The sequence below is a fragment of the Chiloscyllium plagiosum genome, unplaced genomic scaffold (assembly GCF_037043375.1).
Source record: "Chiloscyllium plagiosum isolate Xiang-an unplaced genomic scaffold, Cpla_swu_hap1 HiC_scaffold_22, whole genome shotgun sequence".
Lineage (NCBI taxonomy): Eukaryota > Metazoa > Chordata > Chondrichthyes > Orectolobiformes > Hemiscylliidae > Chiloscyllium > Chiloscyllium plagiosum.
This window is the reverse complement of record NW_028270160.1, coordinates 49026255-49049422: the sequence shown is the minus strand read 5'-3', so window position 1 is coordinate 49049422 and position 23168 is coordinate 49026255. Positions and strand designations below refer to the sequence as shown.

Sequence of the window (23168 nt, the reverse complement as noted above, 5' to 3'; positions counted from 1 at the left end):
TGTTGGACAGGTTTTGGGTTGGGTGGGGGTGCGGTGCTTTGGACGGGGTTTTGGGGTGGGTGGGGGGTGGTGGTGATGGATGGGGTTTTGGGGTGGGTGGGGGGGCGGTGGTGTTGGACGGGGTTTTGGGGTGGGTGGGGGGCGGGGGTGATGGATGGGGTTTTGGGGTGGGTGGGTGGGCGGTGATATTGGACGGGGCTTTGGGGTAGGTGGAGGGGCGGTGGTGTTGGACAGGGTTTTGGGGTGGGTGGGGGGGCGATGGTGTTGGACGGGATTTGGGGTGATGGTGATGGATGGGGTTTTGGGGTGGGGTGCGGTGGTGTTGGACAGGGTTTTGGGGTGGGTGGTGGGCGGTGGTGTTGGAAGGAGTTTTGGGGTGAATGGGGGGATGGTGTTGGATGGGGTTTTGGGGTTGGTGGAGGGGTGGTGGTGTTGGACGGGGTTTTGGGGTGGGTGGGGGGGTGATGGTGTTGGACGGGGTTTTGGGGTGGGTGGGGGGGGTGATGGTGTTGGATGGGGTTTTGGGATAAGTGGGGGGATCGGTAGTGTTGGACAGGGTTTTGGGGTGGGTGGGGGCAGTGGTATTGGACGGGGTTTTGGGGTGGGTGGGGGGCGGTGGTTTTGGCTGGAGTTTTGGGGTGAATGGGGGGATGGTGTTGGACGGGGCTTTGGGGTGGGTGGAGAGGCGGTGGTGTTGGACGGGATTTGGGGTGGGTGGGGGGGGGTGATGGTGTTGGATGGGGTTTGGGGTGTGTGGGGGGGTGGTGGTATTGGACGGGGTTTTGGGTGGGTGGGGGGGTGGTGTTGGACGGGGTTTTGGGGTGAGTGGGGGGGGTCGGTGGTGTTGGACAGGGTTTTGGGGTTGGTGGGGGCCGGTGGTGTTGGACAGGGTTTTGGGGTAGGTGGGGAGGGGTGGTGTTGGACGGGTCTTGGGGTAGGTAGTGGGTGGTGTTGGACGGGGTTTTGGGGTAGGTAGGGGGCGATGCTGGACGGGCTTTTGGGGTGGGTGGGTAGGCGGTGTTGTTGAACGGGGTTTTGAGGTGGGTAGAGGGGCAGTGGTGTTGGACGGGGTTTTGGGGTGGGTGGGGGGCAGTGTTGGACAGGGTTTTGGGGTGAGTGGGGGGGCGGTATTGGACAGGGTTTTGTGGTGGGTGGCGACGGTGGTTTTGCACGGTGTTTTGGGGCAGGTGTGGTAGGTGTTGGAGGGCGTTTTAGGGTCGGTAGGGAGGGTGGTATTGGATGGGTTTTGGGGTAGGTGGAGGATGCCGTAGTGTTGGATGGGCTTTTGGGGTGGGTGGGGGGCGGAGTTGGACAGATGTTGGGGTGAGTGGGTAGGTGGTCGTGTTGGACAGGGTTATAGGTGGGGGGAGGGGCGGTGGTGTTGGACAGGATTTTGGGTTGGGTGGGGGGGCGGTGGTATTGGACGGGGTTTGGGTTGGGTGGGAGGCAGTGTTAAACAGGGTTTTGGGGTGGGTGGGGGGGCGGTGGTGTTGGATAGGGTTTTGGGGTGAGTGGGGGGGCGGTGGTGTTGGATAGGGTTTTGGGGTGAGTGGGGGTGGCGGTAGTGTTGGATGGGGTTTTGGGGTGGGTGGGGGGGCAGTGTTGGACGGGGTTTTAGGGTGGTGCGGGGGCAGTGTTGGACAAGGTTTTGGGGTGGGTGTGGGGCGGTGTTAGACAGGGTTTTGGGGTGGGTGGGGGTAGTGGTGTTGGACGGGGCTTTGGAGTGAGTGGGTGTGGCGGTGGTGTTGGAAGGGAGTTTGGGGTTGGTGGGGGCGCGGTGGTGTTGGACGGGGTTTGGGATGAGTGGGGGGCCGGTGTTGGACAGGGTTTTGGGGTGGGTGGGGGCGGTGTTGGACAGGGTTTTGGGGTGGGTGGGGGTTGGTGGTGTTGGACGGGGTTTTGGGGTGGATGGGGGTGGCGGTCGTGTTGGACGGGATTTTGGGATGAGTGGGGGGCAGTGTTGGATGGGGTTTCGGGGTGGGTGGGGGGGGCGGTGGTGTTGGACGGGGTTTTGTGGTGGGTGGGGTGGGCGGTGGTGTTGGACGGCGTTTTGGGGTGGTGGGGGGTAGTGTTGGACAGGGTTTTGGGGTGAGTGGGGAGGGCGGTGTTGGACTTGGTTTTGGGGTGGGTGGTGGCGGTGGTGTTGGACGGGGTTTTGGGGTGGGTGGTGGGGGCGGTATTAGACTGGGTTTTGGGGTGGGTGGGGGCGCGGTGGTGTTGGACAGGGTTTTGGGGTGAGTGGGGTGGCGGTGGTGTTGGATGGGGTTTTCGGGTGTGTGGGGGTGGTGGTGGTGTTGGATGAGATTTTGGGATGAGTGGGGGGCGGTGTTGGATGGAGTTTCAGGGTGGGTGGGAGGGCGGTGGTGTTGGATGGGGTTTTGTGGTGGGTGGGGTGGGCGGTGGTGGGCCTGGCCAAACTGGCCATCAACAGGTCCAGGCAGCGGGCCGTGGAGGGGGTCGTTAGGGCCGACTGCCTGCCCCTCTTCCGCGGTTACGTTAGAGCCCGGGTGTCCTTGGAGAAGGAGCACGCGGTGTCCACCAACACCCTGGAGTTGTTCAGGGAGAGTGTGCGCCGCAGGGAGTGGAGTGCATCATTTCTCCCTCCAACTCTATTTTGGTTTAGTCCCTACCCTCCCCTTCACTGTTTTTGATCACACAGCATTGCCCTTTGATGTGAAGGGCAGTGTTTATCACTGGCCACCCGGGTGTTTTCCTATCTTCCTGGTGGTGGAATTTGAATAAAGATTCGTGCACTTTGTGTCTTTCACTGTGTCTCACACCTGCACACACACACACAAAAAATAAATAAACAGGAATGCCCACTGTTTTGATCACAAAGCATTGCCCTTTGATGTGAAGGGCAGTGCTTGTCACTGGCCACTTGAGTGTATGTGCAATGAAAAAAAAATAAGCAGGGGATTACACAGCACTGCAAAAGAAAAAAAAACAAAAAAAAAACAAAAAAGAGAGAAAAAAAGAAGATGGATGGCACTGAAGATGCGGTCACACTGGGGGAGGTGCAGAGGAGTTTTACCAGGATGTTGCCTGGGATGGACAGTTCAGCTGTGAAGAGCAGCTGAATAAGCTCAAGTTATTTTCTTTAGAGCAAAGAAGGCTGAGGGGAATCTGACTGAGGTATATAAGATTATGAGGATGGAGTGATAGGGGATTGCTGTTCCCCTGAGTTGAAGCATTAACAACATGGGGCATCGTCTTAGAGGTGACTTGAGGACTTTTTTTTCACTGAGAATATGATGGAAATCTGGAGTGCTCTGTCTGGGAGCATAGCTGAGGCAGGAAATTTCACAACCTTTAAAAGTACATTGCAGTTGAACTATCATAAATAACATTCAAGGTTTTAAGCCCACCTGCTGGGAAATGGGACTAGCAGAGAGTCATAGAGGAGTTACAACATAGACTAATGCAGATTGAGATTAGCTTGTTGTCAGTCAGACACAAAGGCCCTCTTCTGCACTATAGTTCTGATTCTATGACAAAGATTAAGCAGAATATTGCTGTTTCTCTAAGATGAAACTTAATGCTATTAAAATGCCAATGAACATAAGCTTTGAACATGGAATTAGTCTGCTGAAGTAGAACCTGTGGTAAAAACTTACAACACAGAAATCATCTGAAAGAGGAAGAGAAAGTCATGCATAACATAACTGGGATAGAAAGGGAACATGTAGGGAAAATACCAATACACTGAATGATCATGGTTCAAGTCTCGTAGCCATGTTTTAAGTGGCGTTCCAAAACAAGAACAGTTTCTGCTTCTGACAGAAACACAGGACTGAGTTTAGGGAGAGGATGGATGAGTGGTTGGAGTTTGTTTGCTAAGCAGTAGGAAGAAAATCTCTAAAGCTCTGGTAAGCTGGCAGGCATACTGCCCCACGTACTGGTTAGTATTTGTAAAGGGGAAAGCAGTGCGAGTGATAGACTTTGCAGGAGCTGAGATGATGTATGAAGTTAAGCTTAACATTAAGGTGTAAAGCAAATCGACAGACAATGGTTATGCTAACTTATTACACAGGATCCTCCCACCTTTTGCTAGTTAGAATAATTTTGAATTCACTGGTTAGAAAATCGAAAGAATAACAAAGCATGAAACAAGGAAACCGTAGACTTCATTGAATTGGTTTATTCATTTGAGAAAACACATGCTCTCAAAATCAGTTGAGTAAAACTCCAGTCTGCTGTGCCCTTAGTCTATCCAGTTTGTATTGGCAGGAGAATCGACAGAGGGCACAGCATTTGACTTCCAATGGTTTTGTTTTGCTAATGATGTTCCCCGGAGAGCAAATTCCTCCTGACTCATAACACTAGGTCTGACCTGCTGATGGCACAGAGTAAATCCAGGCATAGTGAGGTTGGTGTCTGGGACATTATCTGGCAGGTATGATTCTGTGAGTATATCTATGCCAGGCTCTTGCTTGATTAGTCTGTGAAGCAGCTCTCCCCATTTTGGCATTCCCTCCCGGATGTTAGTAAAGAGGACTTTGCAGGGTTGACCTGGCTGTGTTTGCTGTTATTGTTATTTCTCGTGTCACGATTATGCCAGGTGTACCATCTGGTTTAATTTCATTCCTGAGATTTTTCAGCAGTTTTGATACAATGGCTTGCTAGCCAATTTCAGAGGGCATTTAAGTGTCAGTCACATTGTTTTGGGCCGTAATGGACTATGAACAAGGTTGGGATCCTTATTATTTTTGTAAAACAGGCAACAAAGGTTGATGACATCTTAAAAGGGCCGTCAGTATCCCCAGCTGATCTAGGGGATGGACTTCTTTTACCTTGGAACCTGCGGTTATGCTCTCTGCAAACCCCAATCCATTCCAAGAGACATGGATGTTTAAAAAAACAGCAACCTTGATCTTTGATGTAGCGAGGATTAAAGGAGCAGAAAGGCTCCATCCAGAGCTATGAAAATAAATTGGTCTCTGCCAATTCCTTCCTTTTCAATGAATGTATCCCCCTCTTGCTAGTGACTAATCTGTCTGTCGACAACTCCAGGCCATCTTCCTTTGCCAAATCTGATAAGTTGAGCTGAAATTGACACTGCAGCTCATGTGGTAAACTGCAGCCAATGACCCAGATTCCTCCACTGCATTGGCATCACTGGGTATGTTCTGTCTAACCAGCAAGCAAGACCCACCAGAGCTGGAGGTACAGTGGTTGCACCATCAGGATGGAGCTGCTATTGGATTCCTCAACATTGACTATGGAATCTCATGGCATCAGGTCAAATACTGGCAATGAAACCTGCCAATTCCCACATTGTTCTCTCCCTCAGTCAATGAATCAGTACCACTCTATATTGAACACTATTGGAAGAAGTACTGAGGGTGGTAAGAGCATAGAAGATACCCTAGGAGGATTTCAATGCCCATCACTAAAAGTGGCTCTGTATCACGAGAACTGACTGTGAAAGACATGGTTGGTGAGAGAACCTACATGAGGGTAAACCACTTTGATTATGTCCTCAACTGTCTACCTATTGTAGATGCATTGGCCCATGATGGTATTGGTAAGAGTGACCAAAGCATAGCCCTTGAGAAGATAAAGTCTCACCCCCAAAAGTGAGGCACTAGCACCATAGGATACATTCACAACAGATCTATCAACTCAAAACGTGACTCTGGGCCACCACCATTATCAATGATTCCTGAAGAAGGGGTCATGCCCGAAATGTCGATCCTCCTGCTCCTTGGATACTGCCTGACCTGCTGCGCTTTTCCAGCAACACATTTACAGCTCTGATCTCCAGCATCTGCAGTCCTCACTTTCTCCCACTATTATCAGTAGGATAGTATTCCATCAGAATTTCTAGTCTCATGCTCCAGCATTGCTTTTATAATCATATAGCTAAAGGCTTTCTCCAAATTCAAAAAGGAATGCCAAGGACAGGAAGCCGTGAGCAGCGGCAGGTATATCTCAAAGGTAGATGCCAACCTGGTGAAGTTACAAAACAGGGCTGTGTGCTAAACAACAGAAGCACACGTTCTATTGTAAATGAAGTAACAAATCAGTCCAGGTTAGGCAGTCCTGCCACAATGATTCATTAATGACCGTGAGCATTTAAACAACAGGAGGGAATTCGATGAACTCAACCCAACTTCAATAATAGCAGAGTGCAGCACATGGTGGCAAAGAACAAGATATATGTTGGCATTTGCATCCATCTTAAGTATTGTCAAATGGATGATCTATCTTGGCCTCCTCCTGAGGTGTCTACATTGGATTCACTCCACACGATACAAAATAGTTGATAAAGCAAAGCCTAGAGACTTGACAACACTCGGTTGCAATGATGAAAACTAGCCTCACCCCTAGCCAAGCTGAGCCAATGTCATTATAAGACTGGCATCTCTCTGATAATGATGAAAATTGTCCAGGGATGCCCTGCCCACAAAATGCAGGACAAGTCCAATGCGGCCAGCTTCTGCCTCATCAGTCCACCGATAATCATTAGCAAAGTGGCTGAAGGTGCTATCCATTGTGCTGTTCAGCAGTATTTACAATAACCTGCTCATTTGTGCTCACTTTAGTTTCCACTTGAGTCATTTACATCTTGCACATTTTGTTGAAAACATGGAGAAAAGAGTTAAGTTCTGGAGATGAGATGAGAGGGACTGCTTTTGACATAAAGGTCTAATTTGACTGTAGTTTGCATCAAGAAAGTCTTCCAGATTGGAATAAATGGGAATTCTGGGGAAATTTATCCACTGCCTAGAGTCATTCTTTGTCAAAAGGGAGATGTTTGTGGATGTTTGAAGTCAATCATCTCCAAGGCCTATCAATAGCACCTCCTCAGGACAGAGATTTTTAATCAAACTGTTCAGATGTGTTTTGACACATAGCTGGAGCAAATTGAAATTGAACGTGGTCCTCCTTGACCAGAGACAGACACACTTCCACTGCACCACAAGAACCTTAGTTCCTCATTGTAAGTTTGTTGGGAAATGCCATCTGAGGAGTAAGGATGTGTAAATAAATGGATGACGTGAAGCGGCTTTGGATCAAAATAACCTGGTCACTTTACGAAGTGAAATCAGTGCTGAACGAAAACCACAGGACTGCGGATGCCGGAAATCTGAAACAAAAACAGAAATTGCTGGAGAAACTCGGCAGGTCCAGCAGCATCTGTGGACTTAAAGCAGAGTTAATTCTTTTGGTCCAATGACCCATTTTCAGAATGGATCTTTTACACCTGCTTTCTCATGAAATGCTCAAGAACCACCGTGCCAATTACCCTCCAGTTTACAATCCTAGGAAGATTGAATGCACCAAATGCTTTCCAATACTGTATTTTTAATCAACTGTCTTAGGGGTGTTAGTGACATATCTCCGGAGCAAGTAGTGCTTGAACTCAGGTAGGGACATTACCATTCGAACCACAACAGCTCTTTTGTCAGGCTAGTGTCCTAGACCCTACCAACATCGTCTGTTTCATCTATTACCTTTCTTTCATCATAGGTTTGGAAGTGTGGAAGTTTGCTGATGGTTGCTGCCATTCTAAGGGGTCCATGGCCCCATGCAACAAGACCTGGACAACATTCAAGCTTGAGCCAGTAAGTACATTTGCAGCACAAGAATGCCAGGGTATTATCATCTCCAGTAAGGCTATCCAACCCTGACACTGAATGGCACAACCATCTCTGATCCCCCACTACCAACATCCTTGGGGTGGGTATCAACCAAGAAACGGAACTGACCCAGCTTTACAGCAAGACTACAAGAAAGGGTCAGAGGCTATGAATTCTGAAGAAAGTAGATCTCCTCCAGATTCCTTAAAGCATATCCTCCACCTTTGCCAGGCACAAATCAGGAGTGTGATGGAATATTCTGCAATTATCTGTGAATGGGATCAAGGTTCAAAAACGGTTCAGAAACAAGCTTGCAGAACCGATTAAGTATGTCATGTGTCACTGCCTAACTGATATGAAAGGAGTTAAGAGATATCGCAAGAATTTGGCAAGTGATATAACAATGCAGGTGAAATGAATTGTGTTGACCAGTATAATGAGGTGGCGGATGCTGGATTCTCAACTGGAAAGCAGCCAATGCAATCCATTAGTCATGCGTTCAGTATTATCAGATACAATGGTGTCAGTAAATTTGTAAGGTGGATTTCGCATGGCTACAACTGGTCAGTGATATGCAATCAAAATAAACCAATAGGATTAGCCAATGATCCTGAATTTTGTGTTTACTATCATGTCAGGGCAGTTTTGCTTCAGTCTGACTGAGGTGCATTCTCCCCCCCATAGACTTCAATAAACTTAGTGAAACTAAACAGAGTTTCGAGGGGTCTGTGAGAAAATTGAATGGTGGGAGGGGTGTTGGGGGTCAGGGCAAGGGAGAAGCATGTGGGGTTGTGTTTGTAATTTTCCCCCACCTTCACCTGGATAAGTGCAGCTCCAAGAACACTCGAGAAGCTTGATACAATCCAGAACAAACCAACGTTCAGTTGGCACCTGATCCGCCATCTTTAACATCCATAACTTCCTCCTCCACCACCACAGAGTGTGGCAGCATTATGTACCACATACAAGATGCATTGCCAACAATCTGCCAAAGGTCCTTCAATGGCACATTTCAAATTCTACCACTTAAATAGACTTGGCCAACAGGTATAAAGGAACGCCAACAAATACAGGTTTCATTCTACAAATCAACGCGACCTAGAACTATTTTATCTCTCCCTCACTGTTGCTGTGTCTAAGTCTCAGAACTTGCTTCTAACAGCACACTGTGTGGACCTAGACCATGTACACTGCAGTGATTCCAAGTCAGTTAGAGATGGACATTGAATGCTTGGCTCACTGTAATATTTACATTCTGTGAATAAATAAGATAAACAGAGGCACATTAAGAAGGGACTAACATCAGATGTTCTAAGTGTTGTCCTAGTGTTCAGATTGAGGCAGCCATTATTATGAGAGGTGTGGTACTGAAGAGTGCAGCCTACAGCCAAGGAGATGGGATATGGAAAGGGGAAACCTTGGATTTGCTTTGTGACTTTGACAGAGTCCATGAAAACACTGCTAAGCTGAAATCCCTAACCTTCCAAATGGGCTTCAGGCTGAAGGAAGTGAGTCATATGGTTGTTTTTCAGTCTCGAGTGTCCGCAAGGTTCCATGCCAGGAAGATTTTTAAAATATTCAAGTACTGTAACTTGGATCCTGAAATACAGAGTGAAATGTGCTAATGATCAGTGAGAATGATACATGCCTCTGAATGGTGATGACTTCGGTAAACCCTCAAGAGTGGTGCAGATGGCAACGATCAAGGATTTGCAATGGAAATTGAACAGGGCAGAAGGGTGAAACAAACTGTAGGAATAAAGTGGAGTAATGGGACAGATAGGATTGTTTTACATGGACCTGTTGGACTGTATGGCCTCTTCTGGTTCTGTAACTCCTCAATGATTCCATGATCAGGCCATCTCCCCCCTAACAATCAATGTCTGGAAACAGCTCCGGTTGGGTTTTCCAGACTGGATTTGCTGAGCTGTCCTGGGATTTACCCTCCATTAGTTCGATGAACATGAAAGAAGCCAGAACTGCACTCTGACAAATCAGTTTCTTGTCAGCTGGAATAGGAGACTGGCCAGTGGACACTTTCAAAACATACAGCTCGATGCCAGGTTTGCACCTTCATTACATTGTCTGACTATTTCCTGCCAGGATTCAGACAGGAAACAGAAGAAAAGAATGTTTTTTAATTGAAGATTGATGTCCATTGTGTACCAGCAACATTCTTGACCTGTGACTTGTTTTTCTAGTGGGAGTAATCAGGCTTACTGGCAGTAGTAAAGCTCATTTATAGTTCTAGCGTTTATTAATTAGGAACAAAGAAACTAGTTGCTAATGATATTGGCAGGACGTTTGGTGCGTTGCGATGCAGATGAGAGCTAAGGATACCAGCTTGATCCAAGCACATCTGCAATAATTGCCCATGAATTGAGAAACTTCAGATCGATCAATGAGCTGGAATGTGCCAGAATAAAAAGAGACCATTCAGCCCAGCAAGTCTATGCTGTCTTAGTGCAGAGCAATCCTTTCAGTCCTGATTTCCCACTACCTTGCCAGTTTATTCCACTCATCTGCCTATTCGATTTCCATTGCAAATCTTTGATTGTTCTCACAATGTTCCAAAGGGCATTCGCACCCCTTAGTCTAGGATCATCAGATTTGGTCAGTGACTAGTTCTGGGAAGGGTGCAACTGTAACTGAGGCAGATAGGGGATCGAGAAGGTGCATTTGGAAGAATGTCAGCCCTTGTGACTGTCCAGCAGGCTTGAGGTTTGATGATATGAATAAGACAGGGGACTACAAGTTGGATGAGCAAACTGACCATGCGACTGAGATACACAAATCCATGCAAGTGGACAGAGTAAACAGGAATGCTGTGGTCATAGGGAACAGTATGTAGAGAGGGATAGACCCTTTTCACTGCAGCAAGAAGCATGAGTCCAGTTGATTGTGTTGTCTGTCCAATGACAGGATATAGGACATCTAGTTTAGGGCAGAAAAGAACATGCAATGAGACAGAAAGGATCCAGTGGTCCACCTCAGGACCGGTGACCTTATGTAAGACCAGGAAAAGCATTTGGCTTCAGAATTACGAGCAGCCTGGGGGTTAAGTTATAAAGTTGAATCTCAAAGCAATAATCTCTGGATCGTTGCCTAAACCACAAACGAAGTAAAACAGGATAAGCCCATTAATGAAATGATACATGGCTCAATGTCGAATCCGGGAGAAACGTATTTCAGTTCATGGGCCACTTGCACCAATACTGGGGACACTTTCTCCATATGAACTGTGCTGGGATCAGGTTTTCCTGTGAGTATTACACCGGTGGGGGTTTATGCAGTTTTAAAATAAATGATGGGCATTGGGTCATCTGAGGGAAATTAGAGGAATACAACAGGATAATTGAGCAGGATAGTAATTTGGATACAGTAACCATAAACCACCACCACTGCCGGACGACACAGTGGCTCAGTGGTTAGCACTGCTGCCTCACAGCTCCAGGGACCCGGGTTCGATTCCAGCCTCAGATGACTGTGTGGAGTTTACACGTTCTCCTTGTGTCTGCGTGGGTTTTCTCCCAGTGCTCTGGTTTCCTCTCACAATCAAAAGATGTGCAGGCCAGGTGAATTGGCCATGCTAAATTGCCCATAGTATTAGGTGCATTAGTCAGGGGTAAATACGTGGTAGGGGAATGGATCTGGGTGGGTTACTCTTCAGGGGGTTGGTGTGGACTTGTTGGGCTGAAGGGCCTGTTTCCACACTGTAGGGAATCTAATCATAAAGTAGCAGGAAGGGACAGAGCTTGCAAACTATGAGTAAGTGTCTCTTGTGGCATGGTAGTGGTAGTGCCAGGACCACTGAGTCACGTGGCCCCGATTCAAGTCCTATCTGCTCCAGAGGTGTATAATAAAATGTCTGAACAGATTGATTTGAAAACTGCTACACATTTACAAGTGCAGATATGGTGAGAAAATGCAAAAATGGTAAAAAGGCAGAGTTACAGACCAAGTATCAAAATCTGTGCCTCATTGATCTCAAAATGGATGAGTGGTTAGTACAGATAGATATGGATGACCTGCTAGCCAATCCAGATATGTGTTTGCAAGGCTGTGACCTGAATTTTGAAGGGTATTTGGCAGTTTAAAAAGACAGCAGGTTAGAAAAGATGCTGGCTCAGCTCTGTGTGACCCCTGAAGTTTCATGGGATTCTCTCCTACTTCCCTTGCATTCCAGCGGCAACCTAAGGGAATTCCCCTGGGTGAACAGCAGAGAGCATGTAGCAATGCTCAGTTCTTGTATTCATAGGAAGTGGAGGAGGATGAACAAAAGGTCAGTCTGAAAGTCAGGGAGGCGATGTGAAACGATACTGGAGATAATAGGGAACACTGCATTTAAACCTAAACCAAGTCTGGTGATATGTGAAACTAGCCATTGACTAATGATCACTGGTTTCACTGTATGAACATCTACATTTTTGTCTACAATTTTGCCAGTTTACCATGATTGATTGATTTCTCATCTTTTTTTCTTTCTTCAATCAGGGCATGTAGGCACTTCTTGTGAGGTCACCATTTTTGTTGCCCATCATTCATTGCTCTTGAGAAGGTACAGATGTAGCACCTTCTTTAATGTAGCAGTCTGTGTGGGAAAGGTACACCCTTGGCACGTGAAGGTTGCTGCATTTAAATTTACAACATTGATTTGTATCATTTACTTTTTCATCTCAAGCCAAATATCAAATTCAAATATATTCTGGTCATTATATGTCAGATTTGTTTTTAGGTCAGATTGTTTCCCAAGTTTGGTTCCATACCAAACTATTATCTCTTGTTACCTTATTGTTCTGTAAAACATTGGATGCAAATGTGACTTTCTGTAAGGTATAGAATGGGGTGATACCAGAGCGACTGCACTCTTAGATTCTTTCTCAATTTGCCATTAACATGAGAACATAAATAGGGCAAAAATTGACCATTCGGCCCCTCAAGCCCCTCAAGTTCCACCATTCAATATGATCACAGAAGTGTTACAGTGTAGAAGGAGGCCGTTCAGCCCATAGAGGTAATGGTTATCATGACGGATCTGTTTGTGTTCTGAATTCCACATTCCCATCCACCCACATTACATTTTGATTCCTTTGCCGAACAAAAAATTGTCTACTTGCGCTTTAAGACATTCATTTCACCTTCACTCCCTTCTGAGGCAGGGAGTTCCAAAGTCACTCAATCCCCAGAGTGAAAAAAATCCCTCATCACTGTCCTAAAACTCTGACTCCCAATTTTAAAACTGTACCCCATAATAATAGACTCACCCACATGAAGGTGCATCTCCTCTGCATCTACCTTGTCGAGAGCATTCGGGATCTTAGAAACTTCAATCCGATAACCCCTCGCTCTTCTATGTTCCAATGAAAATGAACATGTTCTGTCCCATACTTCCCCATTTAGGCAACTCACTCATTTCAGGTATCAGTCTAGTAAACCTCCTCTGAATTGCCTCAGGTGCATTTATATCTTTCCTTACATAAGGAGACCAAAACTGCACACAGTACCTGAGGGTGTCATCTCACCAATGCCTTGTACACCTGAAGCTTAACTTCCTTTCTTTTATTTTTAATTCCTCTCATATTAAAAGGTAACATTCCATTAGTCTTCTGAGTTACTTCTTGTACTAGCAAACTAACATTTGTGACCTATTCCCTTAGCGCCTAGATTCCTCTGTACATTGGAATTTCTGCAATTGTGCTCTGTTTAAGTAATTCTTTTCCTTTTTATTCAAAGTGAACAAATTCACACTTTCCCACCTTTACATCCTTCACACTTTTGCTAACTAACCTCTTTTTCAAAGTGAGAAGTTACTGGGAAAGCTCAGCAGCTCTGGCAGCATCTAGTGCAGAGAAATCAGCGCGAATGTTTCAGGTCCACTGACCCTTCCTCAGAACAAAAACTCTTTTTGTTGGTTTACTAGGTCATCGTCATACCATACCTTCTGACTTGGCTTTGTGTTATCGGTAACTTTAAGTCACCATTGCTTTCATTCCTTTCATCTAAGCCATTGATGAGATTTATAAAATGTTCAGGCCCAGCATGAACCTCTATTGGAATCATTTGTCACAACTTGCCAATTTGAAAAGGAACTATTTATGCATACTCTCTATTTTCTGTCAATCAACCAATTTTCCATTGATGTTACTCTCTACACCATGAGCTCCTATGTTGGACAATAACCTTTTAAACCACCATGTCAAATGCCTTATAGCAATGCAAATGTAGTGTTTCAATGGGCTTCAAATTATCCTCAGAGCATGTAACTCTTCTATATATTTTCAAATGAACCTGTTTAAAGATGTCACTGCTCAGGGCTAAGTGGTAACTTTTATAGAGGGCATGGATAGGATAAACAGACAATGGTGGAGGGTTGTTTTTCATACTGGAGGCCTGTGACCAGTGGAGTGCCACAAGGATTGGTGCTGGGCTCTCTACTTTTTGTCATTTACATAAATGATTTGGATGCGAATTTAAGAGGTACAGTTAGTAAATTTGCAGATGACACCGAAATTGGAGGTGTAGTGGACAGCGAAGAGGGTTACCTCAGATTACAACAGGATCTGGGCCAATGGGCCGAGAAGTGGCAGATGGAGTTTAATTCAGATAAATAAGAGGTGCTGCATTTTGGGAAAGCAAATCTTAGCAGGACTTATGCACTTAATGGTAAGGTCCTAGGGAGTGCTGAACAAAGAGACTTTGGAGTGCAGGTTCATAGCTCCTTGAAAGTGGAATCGCAGGTAGATAGGATAGAGAAGAAGGCATTTGGTATGCTTTCCTTTATTGGTCAGAGTATTGAGTACAGGAGTTGGGAGGTCATGTTGCGGCTGTACAGGACATTGGTTAGGTCACTGTTGGAATATTGCGTGAAATTCTGGTCTCCTTCCTATCGGAAAGATGTTGTGAAACTTGAAAGGATTCCAGAAAGATTTACAAGGATGTTGCCAGGGTTGAGGATCTGAGCTACAGGGAGAGGCTGAACAGGCTGGGGCTGTTTTCCCTGGAGCGTTGGAGGCTGAGGGGTGACCTTATAGAGGTTTACAAAATTATGAGAGGCATGGATAGGATAAATAGACAAAGTCTATTCCCTCAGGTCGGGGAGTCCAGAACTAGAGGGCATAGGTTTAGGGTGAGAGGGGAAAGATATAAAAGAGACCTAAGGGGCAACTTTTTCCTGCAGAGGGTGGTACGTGTATGGAATGAGTTGCCAGAGGAAGTGGTGGAGGCTGGTACAATTGCAACATTTAAGAGGCATTTGGATGGGTATATGAATAGGAAGAGTTTAGAATGATATTGGCCAAGTGCTGGCAATTGGGACTAGGTTAGGTTAGGATATTTTGTCGCCATGGATGAGTTGGATGGAATGGTCTGTTTCTGTGCTGTATATCTCTGTGTCTCTATGACTCACCTCTGGGACAGGCAGGTCTTGAAACCAGACCTTCTGGCTTAGTAATCAGGACATTGCTACTGTAACCTGAACGCCCGCATACGTAATACCTTCAAATATTTTTTTAATCTGCCTATTCAGAAATGTCATTACACACTTCTGGACCAGATGGAACTTGGACCTGGGCCTCCAATCTTAGAGGTAGGGACATTACAATTGCACCACGGTGAGGGAGGTTACATCTTCAACATGTTCCAACCAACTGGTTACTCAGGATTTCCACAAAATCACAGAATCCATTTCACAAAATCATTGTTCCTGATTACCTTGAGTTTTTCTAAGTTCCCAGTTATAACCTCCTTAATAATAAATTATAATATTTTTCCGATGAATTTCATCAGAAAATCTGTATCTGCTATATTCTACAAATTTAGTACCTTTATTATGTATATTGTTCTGCTTTTCCAGTGTTTGTGAAAATTAAACTTCCCTTAATTAAACCACACTATTTTTGTTTGATGGTTCTCTGATCACCAAACCCATACGTAAATCATTACAGCATGATGATCAAGAGGTTTGTGGACAACTCCAACTTATGACAGCATGTTCCACTCAGGACTAATGCACTAAAATAAAGACTCTCACTGCAGTGCAGTCCTGAGGGAGTTCTGCCATTTTGAAATTAATATCCGTCATACGGAATACTAAAGCCAAGGGTCTAATCTACCTTCTTGGGACGATGCAAAAATTATGTCAAAGAATAACATAGAGTTATTCCCAAAATCCTTTATAATGTTGTCTCCCTCTCTTTACCTCTCTCTCTATCACTCACTCAATCACTCACTCACACTTTATCTGCTCTTTATTATGCTTTTTATGGGAATGTGTTCAGTGCAAATTGGTTGCTGAGTTTCCTATACCACAACATTTTATAAAGTATGTCACTGACCATAAAGTACATTGTGATATCCTGTGGTCACATAAGGCACTATATAAATTCAAATCCTTTTTTAAAATGTTGTACTCCATAATTATAATATTTCCAACCCCTCCCCCCATTCTCACTAAAATCCTTTCTTTCTATTGCTGCAAAGCAATTTTTAATTAATATTGCTTACCTCTCCCTGTCCTCATCTCTTTGTCCTTACCAAAGATCCTGATCGCTGAGAATACTTAGTTTATAGCTATGCCCAACCTGTAGCCAGAGATCTATAAAGACTACAATATCATACCTCGTACATTAACTTTCTGTTCCTTGTTCATTTGTGTTACTTTTAAGCTCACATTTTGCACTAAACATATGTCCTCATCGGTGAAGTACACCATACATTAGAACATAGAACATTACAGCGCAGAATAGGCCCTTTGGCCCTCGATGTTGCGTCGACCTGGAACATTTTTATTTCTCTTCCATTTTATTGAATAAAATCAAACCTGGTTAAAAAATAAACTGCTTTCTGTTCAGGTTTACTTTTTCCACAAAAGTCATTAAGTGTTGGAAAGCGTACTTGATTAAAACTGGCTGGCTCCGTATTTTTAATCATTAATCAATTTCCAATCAGTTAATTAATTTATACATAGGGAACGCTTCAGGCTCCATTAACTGCTGTTATTCCCCATTAATGAAGTCAGCTGTTTGTTCAATAAATTATCCTGAAGCTATAATACTATTTATAAATCTAAGTTCAGTTTTGCCTGCATCAGTTTATGATTGACCAAATGGATTGTAACTTTGATCACTCGTTTCAATGGAAAAAGTGAGGCCTGCAGATGCTGGAGATCAGAGCTGAAAATGTGTTGCTGGAAAAGCGCAGCAGGTCAGGCAGCATCCAAGGAGCAGGAGAATCGACGTTTCGGGCATGAGCCCTTCTTCATGAGCCTTGAAGAAGGGCTCATGCCCGAAACGTCGATTCTCCTGCTCCTTGGATGCTGCCTGACCTGCTGCGCTTTTCCAGCAACACATTTTCAGCTCACTCGTTTCAATGTTGAGAAACAGTGCCACCTTGTGACAAAACAGTCACTTTATTATACAGGCCAGCGCAGTTGCAAAAACTGAGCAGAGTTGCTGCAACAGATCAAGAACGAAATAGCAGATATATTAAAAAGAATAAAAGTAGTTTAACAAAAGAGGAAGTTTAAAGTTTGACAGCACTCTAGAGTTACCTGGGCTGGATTGATTGCATCTCAAGTTACTGAGGGAAGTAAGATAATGGAGACACTGGCTGAAATCTCCAATCTACCTTGGGTAACAATGAACTGTCCTGGTCAGAAAGAGCAGAAATGTATTTGCATTGCATTGAGCTACATTCAACCTGATGATATTTGGTGGAGATAGTTGTGTTGTACACTGAATGCCTGAAGCGTGCAGAAAGTATTCAATACAGCACCTGAGATACCTCAACTGGTAATTTAATATAAGCTGTACCAGTTGTTATCAAGTAATAACCACCTTGTTATGTAAAACAAATGCATACTCGATTTCAACTCACTTGTGATCTCTTCTCATCACTGATAAGTGGGGTCCAGTGTAAAGAAGGGAGGATTGGTAACTATTAACTATCCAAACCAGCCTACCATATGTTGGCAGCAGTGGTATCTCAATATGCGATGAGGCGATCAGTAATGTGATAGAATCTAATTGGCCTGGAAGAAAGAAGCTGAAAATGTGTTGCTGGAAAAGCGCAGCAGGTCAGGCAGCATCCAAGGAGCAGGAGAATCGATGTTTCGGGCATGAGCCCTTCTTCAGGAATGAGGAAGGTGTGTCCAGCAGGCTAAGATAAAAGTTAGGGAGGAGGGACTTGGGGGAGGGGCGTTGGAAATGCAATAAGTGGAAGGAGGTCAAGGTGAGGGTGATAGGCCGGAATGGAGGTGGGGGTGGAGAGGTCAGGAAGAAGATTGCAGGTTAGGAAGGTGGTTGCTGAGTTCGAGGGTTGGGACTGAGACAAGGTGGGGGGAGGGAAAATGAGGAAACTGGAGAAATCTGAGTTCATCCCTTGTGGTTGAAGGGTTCCTAGGCAGAAGATGAGGCGCTCTTCCTCCAGCCGTCGTGTTGCTATGGTCTGGTGATGGAGGAGTCCAAAGACCTGCATGTCCTTGGTGGAGTGGGAGGGGGAGTTGAAGTGTTGAGCCATGGGGTGGTTGGGTTGGTTTCCAGCAACACATTTTCAGCTCTGATCTCCAGCATCTGCAGTCCTCACTTTCTCCTGGAAGAAAGAATTAAAGATAAAATAATGAAAAGCAAATTTACTACATCAAATGTATGTCTGATTTAAGAACACACACAAGCAGTCAGCAACTAAAACACAAAAAAACTGACAATCAACAGCTGTGGGATTGACATGGGTGAGGTCAGCACTCCAAAGACAAACATTCACCAATAATAAAAGATGTACGAAAAGACAAAGAGGCCACCACACTGAGATAAACAGAGGCATTAATGAAGGAGGTTCTGTGGGGAGCAAAGATGATTCGAAGAATAAAATTAGCTATTCCTGAGGAAAGGGGGAAGGCTTTTACAATAGTGCAAATATTAGAAAGGAAAGGATTTTGTAACCCTCAAATGCAAGCATTGCCATTAGCACAGGTAAACTCTCCAAGACACATCTGTGAGGGGCAGTGAAAGTGCCAGCAAACCAATTAGGAAAACCTCAGACCTTATTTAAGATTGAGAAGAGCAAATTTTAGTGAAATTTGTGCAAATTCTACCAGAAGAAGAAAGGTTTGAAGAAACTTAAGATCTAAAAAGAGCAGTACACAGTAATTAACCGCAATTTTGGCCGGAATTCTATTTTAAAAATTTGGGCAAAAGAAAGTGTTTTGAAGCATTAAAAGGTGGGAAATTGTTTTGTCTTCAAGGCAGAAAGAAAACCCTATTTTGGCAGCAGAGGACAGGAAAAGTGTGCAAAAGGCAGGAAGCCACCATTTCAGTTGTTAGAAATGATGGGGAAATCCAGTCATAAGTACAGAGACACAGGGTTGCAAGGAAAGGGATTTACAAGTCTCAGAGCAATACGTCACTGCAGGACAGCCATTTAACAGAATTTAAAGTTTTATTAAAGAACTTAATTTACTACTGTAAGAATACAAAACTAAAAGAATGGCAGACAAAGAAATTAATGCAGTATTGCCGTAGAACACAGACCAGCAAACTATACAGCGACAGAATTAAAAGCAGCCCTGATGGATCCAAGAATACAAACTAAAGAGCAGCAAATTATGAGCAACATTGAAATGCTACAGATTTAAAGTCTGCTTTCCAGTATAAGAGCTAATAAGCACATAGTGGAGAATGAATACTTCCAGCAGATCCCAGGTCAGAAGTGAGCCATTCAGAAATCCAGACTGGGCATTTTGGTGATATCAGTTCTTAAGATACAGAATTGTTCAACAATCAAATACCGAGTCTGAAGCTGAATATGTTAAAATATAATTGTGTTCAGCAAGTCAAATGTCAGACACCAAGGACTGAATCTTACATATTCTTTTTGGCTCAGTGCAGGATATGTCAAGTTTTGTCGAGGATTTTTCACTGCATGGCCTAGCCAGGTTTCTTGCTGCATCTTCCCAAAGTTGCCCTCAGTAACTACTACCTCACTTACCTAAGGCAGCCCTCGCATCTCATTCCAGCCCCATCGAATCACATGCCATTCCCGGAACAACTTTGCTACTGAGCGATCAGCAATATTTGCACCCATGCCATCTCGAAAATGCTGCTGTGCACCTGGACAAGAGTTGGCATTGCCCCTCACCCGTAGCAGAATGGCACAGCGGCTATTAAGTAACACTGTTTACAGCAAAATGATTGATACTTACTCCCGCCATTCTCTCATCGCAGTCACCATTTAACTAGCAGGTAAACAGCTTACCCATCCTTCACGACATCCCATCCAAACATCCTCTGGAGATCATTCCTACTTTATCCCCAACACCCACTATAGATCTGCAGCTTCCCACTGTCCATTAGGGGAATATCATGCTCAGACAAGGAAGTGGACAATGGCAAACACAAACTTTTACTTACAAACAGCAAAAATGAATCCAAACAAAATGGATGAAGGCTGTATTTCCCAACTCAAACTGGATTGGCATTGTCACCAATAACTGCATAACAGTCCACAATGGTCTGCTGCACCCAGCTCCCATCTACTGGACTGGAGTGTCAGTCAGGCCCTGCCTGCGTTGGAACACCCGATGCAGCTGGGCTCTGTGACGGCAAAGTAGAAAGTGAGGACTGCAGATGCGGGGGTCAGAGTTGAGAATGTGGCGCTGGAAAAGCACAGCGAGCCAGACAGCATCTGAGGAGCAGGAGAGTCAATGTTTCAGGCATAAACCTTTCATCAGGAAGAGCTTCCTCCTTCACAATGTCCTTATGCTGCTGCTCCTCCTCAGAAGACTGCTCCCATTCCCCTGGTTCCTTCAGCATCTATCACCATCACCATGTTACCTGCTCCAATTGTGCAGAGCACCCCACCCCAGGATGCTGCAGCACATTCTGTCCAGACTATCCTGGTGGGCCCCCCCCAGTCCTGTCCAAGCAGTGGGACGTCATCTTCAGCAACTCCATTGTCTACTCCACCATGGCCCTGATCAGGGCACGGGCAGCATTGTGTCAGTGTCTGCATCAGCATGGGGGTTGCTCAATGGTATCATGGGCCATGGGCACAGTGGGTATCCCTTACACCCAGTAACCAGCTTCGTAAGGCCATAGAGCATATGACCATAAGACATAGCAGCAGAAATTAGGCCATTCAGCCCATTGAGTCTGCTCCGTCATTCAATCATGGATGATAAGTTTCTCAACCCCATTTTCCCGCTTTCTCCCTATAACCCTTGATTCCTTTTACAATCAAGAACCAATCTATGTCCACCTTAAGTATACTCAATGACCTAGCCTTCATAGCCTTCTGTGGCAAGTAATTCCAAAGATTCCCCACTCTCTGACTGAAGAGGTTTCTCCTTATCTCAGTTCTAAAAGGTGTTCCCATTACTCTAAGGCTGTGCCCTCAGGTCCCAGTCTCTCTTATGAATAGAAACATCTTCCCAAATCCACTCTGTCCAGGCCTTTAAAATTCTGGAAGTTTCAGTTAGATCCTCCACAATCCTTTTAAATGGCCCCTGGACTCTCTCAGACACACTGGGTATGTGAGAGTGTTGCCAGGGAAGCGGACACACCCCTCCAGGAAGTGAGAACACTGATCACAGATCACCTGTGGAATCCCTGTCCTGGTGATGAATGCCACAGTGTGTTGATACTGCCCTCTCAGTGCCATATCGGTCTAGTCGCTGGCATCCTGCACCTGGTGGGAGACAGCTATGTTGCTGAATCATGCAGCCAATGAAATGATTGTATTTACTTGGAGCTGGAGTTTGCAAGTGCACGCTACTTGTATTTTCTGCTGTTATGACCTAGTCCAGTGGAGGTGGATCCAACACTTTGGCCCCACAGCCTGTCAATGATTCTGTTCTCCCTAAGCCTTGTTCGAGTAATTTTCCAAGTATATTTTGTATCTAAAGAACAGCAAGTGATGGCAGGGAATGCAGCTCATGGTGGACACCATCAGCACTGGGCCCTGTCTGGTCACCCAGGTTGCACCCCCCCCATCCCCCACCGACCCTCCCAGAGCCTCTGCACCCTTTTATACCTCATAATACCCTGACAGCCAGTTTCTACCCACCAGCCCCTCCCAACATGGAAATTCACCACATCGAGCCCACCCCCCCCAAACTGTCCTTTCTGCCCTCATTTCTCAGCATTACTACTCAATAATGCCCACCCATCATCTCTATACACTCCGTGTGGAAGCTGGGATGGTGGTTACTACCAATAGGAGAAAGTGAGGTCTGCAGATGCTGGAGATCAGAGCTGAAAATGTGTTGCTGGAAAAGCGCAGCAGGTCAGGCAGCACCCAAGGAGCAGGAGAATCGACGTTTCGGGCATGAGCCCTTCTTCAGGAATAAGGAAAGTGTGTCCAGCAGGCTAAGATAAAAGTTAGGGAGGAGGGACTTGGGGGAGGGGCATTGGAAATGCGATAGGTGGGAGGAGGTCATGGTGAGAGTGATAGGCCAGAGTGGGGGTGGGGGCGGAGAGGTCAGGAAGAAGATTGCAGGTTAGGAAGGCGGTGCTGAGTTCGAGGGATTTGACTGAGACAAGGTGGAGGGAGGGGAAATGAGGAAACTGGAGAAATCTGAGTTCATCCCTTGTGGTTGGAGGGTTCCTAGGCGGAAAATGAGGCGCTCTTCCTCCAACCGTCGTGTTGCTATGGTCTGGCGATGGAGGAGTCCAAGGACCTGCATGTCCTTGGTGGAGTGGGAGGGGGAGTTGAAGTGTTGAGTCACGGGGTGGTTGGGTTGGTTGGTCCGGGTGTCCCAGAAGTGTTCTCTGAAACGTTCTGCAAGTAGGCGGCCTGTCTCCCCAATATAGAGGAGGCCACATCGGGTGCAGTGGATGCAGTAAATAATGTGTGTGGAGGTGCAGGTGAATTTGTGGTGGATATGGAAGGATCCCTTGGGGCCTTGGAGGGAAGTAAGGGGGGAGGTGTGGGCGCAAGTTTTGCATTTCTTGCGGTTGCAGGGGAAGGTGCCGGGAGTGGAGGTTGGGTTGGTGGGGGTGTGGAACTGACGAGGGAGTCACGGAGGGAGTAGTCTTTTCGGAACGCTGATAGAGGAGGGGAGGGAAATATATCCCTGGTGGTGGGGTCCGTTTGGAAGTGGTGGAAATGACGACGGATGATACGCTGTATATGGAGGTTGGTGGGGTGGTAGGTGAGAACCAGTGGGGTTCTGTCCTGGTGGGGATTGGAGGGGCAGGTCTCAAGGGCGGAGGAGCGGGAAGTGGAGGAGATGTGGTGGAGGGCATCGTCGATCACGTTTGGGGGGAAATTGCGATCTTTGAAGAAGGAGGCCATCTGGGTTGTATAGTATTGGAACTGGTCCTCCTGACAGCAGATGCGGCGGAGACGAAGGAATTGGGAATATGGGATGGCATTTTTACAGGGGGCAGGGTGGGAGGAGGTGTAGTCTAGGTAGCTGTGGGAGTCGGTCGGTTTGTAGTAAATGTCGGTGTTGATTCAGTCGCCCGAGATAGAAATGGAAAGGTCTAGGAAGGGGAGGGAGGAGTCTGAGACGGTCCAGGTGAATTTGAGGTCGGGGTGGACGGTGTTGGTAAAGTGGATTAACTGTTCAATCTCCTCGTGGGAGCA

At 45.8% G+C, this 23168-nt stretch overlaps 1 protein-coding gene across 3 annotated transcripts in view; it reads left to right on the top strand.

Moving 5' to 3' along the window:
• LOC122561375 (interferon-induced protein with tetratricopeptide repeats 5-like) overlaps positions 1-23168 on the top strand; it is a 94365-nt gene that overhangs the window by 45087 nt on the left and 26110 nt on the right. The window contains exons 1-2 of one of the 3 annotated variants that reach the window (XM_087999039.1): positions 7475-7571; positions 15112-15171. In XM_087999039.1, coding sequence (XP_087855165.1) covers positions 15114-15171 — 58 coding nt within the window. In that variant the 5' untranslated portion in view covers positions 7475-7571; positions 15112-15113. Of the gene's footprint in view, positions 1-7474; positions 7572-15111; positions 15172-23168 lie in introns of those variants that run through there. The other 2 variants (XM_087999040.1, XM_087999041.1) reach the window with 2 other exon arrangements.